The 12,155-nt window shown below is 60.0% G+C and overlaps 1 protein-coding gene across 5 annotated transcripts in view; it reads right to left on the minus strand.

The window, feature by feature from the left end:
* Nucleotides 1–12,155, minus strand: part of CAMK2B (calcium/calmodulin dependent protein kinase II beta) — a 50,746-nt gene that overhangs the window by 20,022 nt on the left and 18,569 nt on the right. For all 5 annotated transcript variants that reach the window (XM_037041008.1, XM_037041009.1, XM_037041007.1 and 2 more), the window contains exons 3-5: nt 10,261–10,320; nt 6,510–6,564; nt 5,041–5,106 (exon numbers count right to left, since the gene is read on the minus strand). In XM_037041008.1, coding sequence (XP_036896903.1) covers nt 5,041–5,106; nt 6,510–6,564; nt 10,261–10,320 — 181 coding nt within the window. The remainder of the gene's footprint in view (nt 1–5,040; nt 5,107–6,509; nt 6,565–10,260; nt 10,321–12,155) is intronic.

Here is a 12,155-nt window from a genome sequence, read left to right on the forward strand (position 1 = left end):
TGGGGTCCCTCCCTCACCTTCAGGTCAGCTCAGGCAGGCCAGGCCCCTGGGCCACCCCCGCCCCCCACCAGGCCCACCTGGCAACACTCAGAGGAAACCCTCAGGCTCATACTGGCTAAGCCTGACCCTGAGCCAGCCATCTGGGAGGGAAGCCAGGGCAGAGCCCACACCCTACAAGGCAGGCTGGGGACCCCAGGCAGGGAAAGGGCAGAGGTGAAAGAGCAGAGGGCAGGTGGGCACCCAGGTGTGGGCAGTGCTGATGCTGCATCCCCCATCACTCTAGGGCCAGAGCAGGTGCCTCTAATAAACTGGAACACCCAACACCAGTGCCCCTCCCCCACCCCGCCACCCCAAACTGGACAGCTCAGCTCTGCAGCAGCCCAGAGGCCCCAGGGAAAAGTCTGGGCTGCCCCAGGCACCTCCAACACCTGAGCTTCACAATGTCACCTGCACATCAGGTCAGACGTCCCCAGCCCCGCCCCACACAAGACCCTTCGGCCTGAGCCTGCTCCACCGTGTCCAAATGATTTCCAGCAGCCCCCAGAGCCAGGCATAGGCCCCATGGGGTCCCCCACCACCCCTGTGGCATTGGCAGCTATATGAGGCTGGCAGGTTGCAGGTTGCCTGGAGCCCATCACCTGGGCTGTCCCTCACAGCCCCTCTGGCTGGGCCGAGGGGGAGACAGGCAGATTCCCCCAGGATACTTCCACTGCTGGACCCTGTGGAGTGACAGGATCAACTGGAGGCTTTGTTCTCCTGATGTACCTGATGACAGATGGGGCAAAGGGGTGGGGACCAGCCCACTCCCCAAAAGATTATGCCCACATCTAGAGACCACTGGCCACTGCACAGAAGAGCAGACCAGAGTTCCTCCCCTACGGTGGTAGAACCCAGAGCCTAGAACCAGCAATGACAGGTCCCTGGCAGCCATGCCCTTTAACGGCCACCAAGGGCTGGAACCACAGTCCATTCTTCCCGCCCCCATCCCTAGTCACCACCCCCCAGCTCCTGCCACATCCAGCACTACCCCACCCCTCTGCTCTATCACTTCAGACACCCAGCAGGCTGGCCTGGCCTGCAGGTTGGTCCAGAGGCCTGTCTTGTTCACATGGAGGAGCCCTCCCCCAAATTCTGGAGGGCTCTGCCAGGACAGGCCACTGCACAGCTGCTGGGACCCTGCACGGGGCTGCCAGCTGACCAGCCTTGCCCTGCACCACTGCGGCCAGACCCTGGCTCTGCCCCTAGATGGGGAGTGGTTCGTGCACCTAGCTATGAGCCCTGTGTGCCTGTGGAGACCCTAACCTTCCTTCTGTGACCAGCCTGCCACACCCTGGGGAGGCCTCTCAGCCCTGACCATCCAACACCACACACATTGGTTCCGGCTTTGGTTTTCATATCTTCAGCTCAGAGGCCTCGCCCTCCAGAATGCCTTCCCAAGTTTCTGTGTGGGGTGTCCTCAAAGCACCCACATTGTCCAGCCCCCCCTGCAGTCACAAGCAGCCTGTCCTCTATGTGGGTTTGTGCGCAGCACCTGTCTCCACTGACTGTGGCTGCAGTGACCATGGAAATGTGCTATTCTCTCCTCTCAGGAGTGTCCTTGACCCCTGCCTTGCAGCACATGTTACCCAAATGTCTGTCTGCCACAGCTCCACTCACAAGGTGGACTTCAACAGGTGGGCTTTGGTCCTCCCCTCCTCCAAGTCCCCTCCCAAGGATGCAGGGCTCCTGCTGAGTGGCACTCGGTCTGCACCTCTCCTGAGCACCGTGAGCTGGGCCAGCAGCGCTGACATCCAGTCCTGTGTTTCTGCCCTCTCCACCATCCTTCAGGCCCCGCCTGATGTGTCAGGGATACCCCGAGGGACACCCATGCAGGCAGGACACAGACTTTCTCTGGCCTTGCTCCTCATGCTCACAAAGAGCCGGATGAGCAAACCAGGCTCCACAACAGAAAACGGGGGACCACCTGCTGACAAGGTAGCATTGGCCCATCTCCATAGTGTCTCCAGCATGGGGGTCACCTCTGTAGCCTGCAGGTGGGCAGGACACCCAGCTGCCTGGAGAGCAGCCCATTCCAGCAGCCCTGCCTATGAGGACTTCTGGGGACAGCCCCTGGGAACCCTTTTACTTTGCTCCTGCCCTGGCCTCCAAGCTGACTGAAACCATGGCCTGAGGACATGAGGCTGCCTGACCATGGTCGATCCTGAGGTCTCCTCCCTTCTTCGTGGGACCTTTTGTCATGTTCTGACAATTCAGAAAGTCACTTTCATGCTCCGAGTGGTCCTGAGGGGCATCCCAGGGGCTGGCCAGTCCCGGACATGTGCTCTGGGCTCTGGCCCCTGTTCCCACGGCCCTTTCACCATCTTGCATGAGCCACATTGCTTTTTAGGGCTTTTAGGGTGGGTTATAAAGACTTTGAACTTTGCTTTTCCATGTTTAAAAAGAGACCCCTTGCTTTCCTCACCTGCTTCCTGCCTCCTAGGCTGCAGAAGAGTTTGGAGAGGCAGCCCCACCTGCCTGGCCTCCCCCTCCAGGGACTCGAGCTTGGGACCCACTTGAGGCTCACTCATTGTGCTGGGCTCTGAGCAGCAAGCCCTGTGCATGCCCTGGAAGGTCGCTGGCCAGGGAAGGGCCCTGCTCTGGGTGTCTGGGGGCTCCTGCCTCCCACAACCCTGAGTCCTTCCTCTGGGGGCTCCCAGGGGAAATGCAGCCCCCTTGGGGTGCCCGTGGTGACGGCCAGACTCCCTCCTGTCCCAGGCAGAGCACCCACTCCATGGTCAAACGCAGGTCTCTAACTCGGAGGAGGGTCCAGGACCCCCCTGGGGAATTTTCCCAGTAGGATAGCCAGAGGACTGTCCCTCCACCCTGCCATGCCTCCTCGAGGCCTGGCTGTGAGAAGGAACTAGGCACCCTGGGAGGATCCCCAGCGCAGAGGCCCTGTCTTTTCTGGGCCAATGCCCAGGGGCCCCAAAGGCCACTGAAGCCCAACCACAAAAGAGGACAGGATGCCGGTGGAAGGGATCCCCAGGAGTGAAGGGGTGAGACCCGGGAGGGAGGGGCAGGTGGCGAGGAAGGGTCTCCTGGTCGCAGGTGTTTGGGGGCCTGCGTGCAGTATGGCTGGATTGTGGGGCACAGTCGGAATGTGGGCGGGGGTATGGGGGCGCGGTCAGAGTGTGGGAGCAATTGGGCATGGGAGATGTGGGCCTGATGGGGCCTGGATGGGAGTGTAGGTGTGGTTGGGGAATGTGGTGAGGTCAGGGGTATGGTTGGACTGTGGGCATACACAGGGCCCCATAGCAAGGCCCTGTGAGATGATGGCCAAGGGTCCAGGGACCCTAGGCCAGAGTGGGGCCGGGGCTGTGAGCCACGCCTCCTCCTCAGGGCTCGTGCCGCAGTGCAGGGCCTGTACCACGCTCTGGGGCCAGGCCCAGTGGTGGGTATTGAGGATTCAGGAGCCAAGCATGGTCCAAACAGGGAAATGAGAATGAAGGCAAACAACCTTCCCAAGCATCCAAGTGGTATCCCTTCACTGAGTACAAGTTCAGCCTGGGGCTGACTTATGGACCATGTCATGTGGGCCATGACAGACCTTCTGGGGGTAGCCAGTGGGACCCCCTTCTCAAGGCCTGGCCTGCCTCTGCTGCCCAGGAGCCCTTGGCCCTGGCAGATGTGAGGGTGGCCTGGGCCCTGGACCTCCACCTCCCACAGGCAAGCGGGCAGGCACCCACACCAGGACAGGTCCACGGAGCATTGCAGAGTGGGCAGAGGTGGCTGTGCCCCACCTTCTTCTTTTCCAGTAAGTGGGAAATAAAAAGTGATTTCCTCCTCACAAAACAGACAGGCCCCTCCCAGGGTGTTTTCGAAATGAAAGTCCATCCAGGAGCCTCGAAAGACCAGCCAGTGCCCCCTCACCCTCAGGTCTGGCCTCGCCTCCCCACCCAGACAGGCCCTGTCCCCAGCCCCAGCTGTCCAGCGCAGGCTCACCAGGACCCATGCACACCTTTTCCCAGGGCCTCAGGCTGTCACCTACAGGCAAGGTGGCCTGTGGGTACAGAAGCAAGTCACAAAAAGCTACTTCAAAAATATTCATTTTTCTTGATTAGAAAAGTAATACATATTCATTGAAGAAAATTTTAAAAATAGACAAAGAAGATTAAAAAACTGAAATGCATCTGTAATTCTACCCCCTAAAGAGGGCCACTGACAGCTTTTTTTCTTTTTGTCAATGCACGTCTCCTTGGGCCAGGCACCCGGTGGTGTGGCAGGGAGTAAGGCCCTCAGTGGCCTCCAAGACGAGAGGCATTATGAAGAGTGACATCCCTGCCATGGATCAGGGTGGCATCTGCCTGACAAGCATGGGACACAGAAGGTCATGGTGGCCAACCCTTCCAGGGCAGGGCCCTGCCAACCCCCAGCAGCCACGCTGCAGATTGCAGTTCTGAGGCTTCCAGTCCCCTTCACCCTCTGGTGAGGGCTGATCCTGGCAGGAAGGGCTGCCCAGCACCCTCTGGGAGGCCCCACCCCAACACAGTCCCCATCCTTCCATCCCTTGCACAGGAACCTGACTTCCTGCCCCTCCCCCAGAGACCCTGGGAGGGGACTCCAGGGACAACAGCCAGACACAGGGACCCTCTCTTGCCATAAGGGTGGCCCTGGAGGATGTCTGGGAAGGGAATCCTGGTTTGTCTTTGGGACAAGCATTTGGAAACTTCACGTCCCCGTGAGGAAGGTGGCCTGGGGGTGCCAGCTGAGAGTTATCAGCTGACATCTGAGAAAGGGACAGGAGGGTGCCCATGACCACCCTGCTCTCCGCCTGCCACCAGCCACCCCCAGGATGGCACCCCTCTATGGGGCACTTCCCACCTGGGGAAAGCAAGAAGGTTCAGGCCCTCAGACTTGACAGGCAGTGACCAGTCTGGGGGCTGACAACTGTCCGGCTGACCACTTGCCTGGCCCATGTCTGGACAATGTGGGCCAGAGGGGCAGGAGTGGGGCTGAGGAAGGGGAGGGCAGGACAGGGCAGTGTGAGGGGTCCACACCCACCTGGCATCCGCCTCACTGTAGTACTCTCTTGCCACAATGTCCTCAAAGAGCTCCCCACCAGTTACCCTGCAGGAAGGTACACAGAAGTCACGATATGGAGGCCCCTATTACCCTGTCCCCTCCATTACTGTCTACCGTCCCCACCTCCACCACCAGCCCCTCTGCACCAGCCACTGCCACCAGGCCTGCTGGCTTCCCAAGGTCTCACATGGGTGCCACCCGACAGCCTGCCCTCACACCCTCTCCCACAGCACTGGGTTCCAGGGGCCCTTCCTCCTCACTCCCCAGGGAACACCAGCCTGTCTTCTCCTGCTGGCCCCCTCAGCCTCTCTCCAGGCCTGCCCATTGTGTGGGCCAGGAGGGACAATAGCCTCTTGTGGGCACACGCACACATGTGCACATGTTCACACAGTTACACGTGCAAACACGCACACACACACCATTCCCTCCCCCTTGTCTGCTCCTGAATCACACACACCCATCAGCTAAGGCCCCTCTCCAGCTTGGCGGTCCAAAGACTTCCTGGGGAAACTGGGGTGACAGCGTGCTTGCCGTATCTGAGGGACCAGGAGACGGCCATTTCAGGGTCCAGCCTTGGCCTGGCAGCCCTGGCCATCCGACTGGTGACTCAAAGTAGTGTCTTATGGGACACTGGGGTGCTGAGGTGGCCACACCCTGGCAGAGACTGTCCTGGCTCCTCTTGACTGAGGAATCAGAGCAGGCTGAGGGCTCCCCAGGCCTCTGTGCAGCCCGTCGCTGTGGTGGCAGCACCCAGTGGGACTTTCCTGGCCCTGTCACAGCCTGGAGGCCACACAGAGTGGCCTGAGGCACATGGCCCCTGCCCGCCCCCATCTGTGCATCCCCGTCCCCCGTGGTGGTGACTCACAGACAGCTAAATACAGCCCCACAGGGCGCTGTAGGGAGTGAGGGGTGAGGTCACCGCTGCTAAATTCAGCAGCCAGGGAGGGCGGCAGAGGCCCCAGATGCCTTCTCACTCAGCCCCTGCACACACACACATGTGAACATGTCCCACAGAGCACACACGCCCCCAGAACATGCACCTCCACACAAAGACATGCATGCACTCGCAGATCACACATGCACATACACACATGTCCATGCCACCGCTCACATCTATGCTGACATCCACACGTGCACACTCAACATACACAAATGCACATGTGCAACTGGAGCCACACACGGGCATTCTTACACACAGGCACATGCTGGTGCCCACCATGGAGGACACACTGAGGGAAACAAGGGGATGGAAACCAAGCAGCTGCTCCTTTGCAGGCCTCCCCTTCCTCTCTCCAGTGTGTTCCTGCTGGAGAAGAGGACCCAGCGCCATGGCTCTGGCCTCTGGGGCCGCATTGCTCACTGCTAAGAAAATGGGAAGGCACCTGGGACTGCCCACCAGGGGCAAGGGTGGCCCCAGACCCCAGCCCAGGCCCGCCCTGAGCACTTACAGATCAAAGACAAGGTAGTGGAACCCTTCTTCGGAGATGCTGTCATGCAGGCGCACTGTGGGAACAGGAGAGACTGTGAGGGCTGGCTGCTGAGCTGCCCTGGTGCAAGGGGGTGAGCTCACCCTTCCCAGGGCCTGGGGCTCCCACAACATGGGGCAGGAGGGCAGAGTTGGGTGCACCACGGGCCCTGTTGGCCTGCAGCCCCTGGTCTATGTCCAAGGGCCCTCTAGATGTCTGGACTGGCTCACAGACTGGGCCCCAAAGGAGCCACTGAGGGGCGTGGGGAGAGGAGCCAAGGGGCAAGGACCCTAGACAGATGGCCATGTACCCAGCGAGACATCAGTCCCAAAGGCTCCGATCCCATGCTCTGGTTCCAGACCATGAGGTCAGCATTATGACGCTCTTCTACCCTGAGCCTACAACCATGCTGGCCCTGGCCCGTGGTGACAATGGGGCGAGTGACCGAGAAGTGAACTCCAGCTCGGGGAGGCAAGCCCAGCACCTCCTCTCCCTGAGCAGGAGCTGCATGGCCCTGAACAGCAAATCTTTCTGGGGACGGCTCGCTCTGGACACTGCCCCCCAGGTACTGGATTCTGCCCTGCACCCCGGGCAGCCATACGTGGGTGCCACTCTCAGCACTTGGCATGTTCCCGCTGGGAGCCGACCATCCTGAGAGGTTACACATGGAAAGTGGGCCACAGCCCACAAAGGCTGAGAGCAGCAGTGTGGACAGGGAGGGGCTCAGGCCCCCACGAGGCTGCACTCTGGTACCCCCACCTCCAGCTGGTGCCCTCCACATCTCCCTAGTTCTAACTGGCTCCAGCATCCTCCCACTTCTGGTTCCTCCCACCCAGGGGCCCAGCCCCTCCTTGCCAGGAAACCTACATTGCTTGCAGTGACTTGTGACCTGGGGCCAAAGCCTGACAGTACCCACCCAGGGACACTGCTGGGATCTCTCTCTGCTCCCATGCAGGGGACCTGACATCCCAGGGGTCCAGAAGTCTGGAAAGCCAAAGGCCTTCTTCCTGGTGGAGGCCACCCTGCCCAGGCCCCTGCCCCACAGCACCATTGACAGGAGCCAGACCCCAGGCCCTGCTGACAGAGGGTGGGTCCCACGGGCGGGTCCCACCCCATGGCCCCGGAGGACTCCCGGGTCTGCATGGGAGCTGAGGCTGTGTGCATATGGACACATTTAAAAATACATTTTTAACATTTAAAAATAGTTGCATATTATTTTAATGGTTCAGAAGAAAACCTAGCTAGCACCTCAGAACCACAGCTTCAGACAGAGCTGAGGAAAGAGTGAACTGTCAGAATCTATTTAAATAAAAACAGCAAGTAAGACATGTGGGTGGCAGGCACACAGGACCACACAGCCCCTGAGACTCTAGTGGGGCAGCCCAGGGGGCAGACACTCCAGCCCAGGGTGAAGGGGGAGAAGCCTCAGGGATGCACACCCCTCTGCTGAAGCCTCAGCTCCTCCAGGGCCTGTTCCCCAAGTCCCAGGCCAGGGTGCCACCATGGGGTCCCTCTCAGACTCCAACTTTGGACCTGTGCTTTCCCTGACAGGCACCCCCCCCCGGCCCCACCCATGGTCTACAGTTGGGTCAGCTGTGGGCTGAGCTAGGGGTGGCAACGTGGGCCCTCAGCACAAAGTCACCTGTCCCCTTGGCCCTCCTGCACTGGTCTCTGTGGGACATCCTCCCAAAGCCATGCCTCCCTGGTGCCAATGTGGAAGGGAGTACAGTGCCAGTCCCAAAAACAAGGGGTAGAAATTTGCCATCACGGAGCCAGGCCTGGGGGTAGGGAGGGCCAGTGCACACAGGGGAGGATGGGAGAGGCTAGGGAAGGTCGGATGACCCTCTGAGCGGAGCGTAATGGGCTCTGCTTAATCCCAATGGGGCGCCAGCCACATTTAACAAGGCTGTAAGAGATTCTGCCTATGGGGCTCTGTTTAATCTGCCACCTCAGGGACCCTGGGGACAACAAGGGGGTTTGGGGACCTGCTTGCCTGCTGAGTAGAAACTTCTAAGTGCCCTGCCTCCAGCCCCAAAGTGAGGTGGAAGCCCCCTTGCCCTTGGCTGGGTCTCAGCTCTAGACTTTCTGGTTCCTACACATGCTGAATGAGGCATTCAGGACAAGGGGGTGGGTAAAGGAGCCAACCCAAGGTCTCTTGGGACAGTCAGGTACAACACAGACATGTGTGTGGGGCCTCTGTGGGTTGTGCTGGTTCTGGACACCCAGGAAGAGCAAGGCCTAGCTTGTCCCCGCCCCGTCCCCATGCAAGGCTCTCTGCCCAGGGAAGTCACTTGGCTGTCTCCTCTGCACAGGGCCTACCTTGTCTCTGAGGAGAAGCTAAACCACCAGGGGGTGGGGGCCCAGCCCTGCACCCTACTCCCCACATGCCGATTGTGTGGCCATGAAATGCATGCAAACCCTCGGACGTTCTTCCTTGGAGAGCTGGGCTCCCTGTGCTCCTGTGGGGCCTTTGTAGGAACACAGTGAGACAAGGTGCATCGAGGCCCCCCACACTAATGGACGAAAAGGCTCGGTGGTCCCTTCAGCCAGGAACACGGAGCCCCACACAGCTCAGCAGCCGCTGCCTGGTGCACACCCATGAAGCGGGAGGCAGTGCCAGAGAGGCTGCTGCCATTGGCGCTCATGGCCACCCAGCCGACAGGCAGAGAGCCCCTGTTGATGATGGGTGAATGGAGCGTCACCGACCCCCATGCACCAAGGGGGCACCAGCAGCCTGGACTGGGGAGGGAACCCTGCCATTCGCTGCAACAAGGACAGCCTTGCAGACATCATGCCTGAGAAAGAAGCCGTCACCGAAGGACACGTGCTGTGTGATCCCACAGTGGGGAGGCTGCCAGAGCCGTCAGTTCACAGCTCTGCCTCCTCCGTGTTCTGGAATGAAGCTGCAGCAAGGACCTCGGGGACCCCTTGGTACTGACCCAGAACCGTGCCAAGCACAGCGTGGCATCTTGCAGAAGAGCTGCCCATAAACTCCTTTCCAAAGAACACCTGGGCCCCTCCCCTGCCTGAGGGGACTCCTGAAAATCGCTCAGAATGGGGGCGCAGCCTTGGCTGGTGCTCAGGGGTCACAGGCCTGGGGCTGGTGAGGAGAGGGTGCGTGCAGAGCAAGCCTGGACATGATGCCTGGTGGCAGAGGGGCCCCAATCAGTGGGGGAGTCAGATTGGATCCCTAAGCGTGCTGGGACATCCCCCAGCCAGTGAGGAGTGGGCTAGGGTCCCTGTGGACACCGTGTCAGAATCCCAGTGCACTGGCATAGATCCCTGGGCCCCCCAGCCTCTCTCTCGGGATGGGTCAGAAATTTGACACCAGTGACCCCAGAAGACTCAGCCTCAGAGTCTGTAACTAAAGAGCATGGGCCAGGGCCCCAGAAAATGAGACACTGCCCCCCAATGCTCCCACCAGGCCTCCCACATCTGGGCCAGCACAGCTGGAGAAGAGTCAGGACCCTGGAGGGGCCAGGGCCCCCAGGTTCAGCTCTGAGGACCGGCCAGTCACAGAGGGTGGACAGGGACCCTCCATGGTGCAGTGGGCCGTGACCTCCCACAGGGGCAGCCCCACCCCAAGAATCCCTCCAGGAGGAGATGTTCTGTTGGGGCCAGAGGGTGGGGGCATCAGTGGGGAAGAGGACAGAAGCCTTCGGAGTATGGAAGGGACAGGCTGCCTGCTGGTGGGAGGGAGCTGTGACCCCACCCCACCCCCTCAGCCTCTCACCAATGTTGGAGTGCTTCAGGAGGCGGCAGATCCGAGCCTCTCTCTCCAGCTTCTGGTGATCTGGGGACAGAAAGGGACATGGAGTCACCTGCTGCCCCAGCAGCCAGTCACTCCTTAGGCCTCGCACCAGGCCAGCTGCCAGACACGAGACTCATGGGCAGGGGACCCACCTACCATCTGCAGCTTCGGCCTGCTGACCACCTGTACCTGCAGAGGGCTTGTGTGTCCCCAGAGGAAGCCACTCAGTGCAGCGGGCAGGGAGTGGACTGTTCTCACTTGCTTCAAAAGTTCCCCCAGGGGATCCAGGAAGATAGGACGTGTACATTAGCAGCTGCACAGACGGCACCGGCTTGGCCTGTCACTCATCCTCCTCCCACAGCAGAAGAGCTTTCTGCCGAAGCCTAATTTGCTCTCTGGAGGTGGCTGTCTGTGCAAGGGCCTCTGGCGGGACATCTGGGAAGAGGACGCAGGACCTGACCCCACCCCATGCACAAGCCCACAACCAGGGGCCCGAGTCTGGTGGGCGTGTTTACATTACATGCAGTTGGCAGCGGGACTCGAGGTCACGGAGGTCCTGGCCCTGTGCCCAAACCCCCCAGACATCGGACCTCCATTCCAGAGGCCATCCCTCCCCTGAGGACCCAGCAATGTTCCCACCAGAAACAGAGGCAGCAGGAGGATTTTGAAAGCTGATGGAGATCATAATAGCAAAAAACTGAAAACACTCTCATTCCCCCGACCGGAGAACACAGAAATCACTGCAGCAGCAGCACACGACTGGACTTGCTGGGCGACTGTGTGCACCCCCCATGCCCAACGCAAGGCTGAGTGGGAAAGCCGGATCGTGCTGTGTTCACACGCATGCCAGTGCATGTGCGCATGTGTGCACATGTCATCACACACAAAAACATGCATGCACACGTGTGGTGTTGGGAAAGCGGGACCCAAGCCATGTTCTGTTGTGTCTTCGTCTATTTGTCCGTTTGGTGGGGGTGCGGGGCTGCTCCCCAGTCTGGGGACACTGTGGCTGCCACCCAACAGCAGGGACGGGACCCTGTGGCTTTGGGGGGATCAGGACACACATATGTACTTGCAAACACACATGTGCGTTTCCTAAATGAGGAAGTCACCCTGCAGACAGAAGTCCCCAGGAGGGAGGGGTCACCAGGGGCATCCAGCTGGCTCCCTCTCAGCCCAGGACGGGCACTGTCGCCTCCTGGGGGTGCTCACAGCCCCAGTGCCTCGCCTGGCTGCCCCTGTCCCCAGTGTTGGGAGGGTTTCCTCACCACCCCTCGCAGCCGCACAGTCCCGTCTCCACTGCTGGGTGGCAGCCACAGTGTCTGAAGACCTGGGAGCAGCCCCACACCCCCACCAGACGGACAAATGGATGGAGACACAACAGAACACAGCCTGGGTCCTGCTTTTCCAACACCACATACAACAGCGGGGTCCGGGCATGTGAGGCCTGAACACTGGCTGCCCCTCCCTCCTTCGTAGGAGAAGGGGGAGGGCCGGAGGGGAAGGCAGTGGGCTCACAGGGTGCTTTTTCTTCCACAGTGTTTGTTAAACTTACTATTATGAACATTTTCCAAACTTTGAGAAAAGCTCCAAGAACAAGCACAGGTTCCCATGAACAGCACTTCTGTGTGCCTGTCTCCTGCACTTCTGTGTGCCTGTCTCCTCCTACACACACATACACAGACATACATACTCACATGCACATATCACACACATGTGCACACACCAAGACACATGCTTACATGTGCACACGCCCACACACGCGCGCACACATGTCCACATACACACATGCATACACTCCTGAGCCTCCCCGGCTGTGTGTTCTCTAAGAACATGGTACCCTCGGCGCAGTTCCCCCTTGCAGCAAACCCAGCGCC

The sequence above is a fragment of the Sturnira hondurensis genome, unplaced genomic scaffold, assembly GCF_014824575.4.
Source record: "Sturnira hondurensis isolate 20B ecotype Veracruz unplaced genomic scaffold, ASM1482457v3 Scaffold0002840, whole genome shotgun sequence".
Taxonomy (NCBI): Eukaryota; Metazoa; Chordata; class Mammalia; order Chiroptera; family Phyllostomidae; genus Sturnira; species Sturnira hondurensis.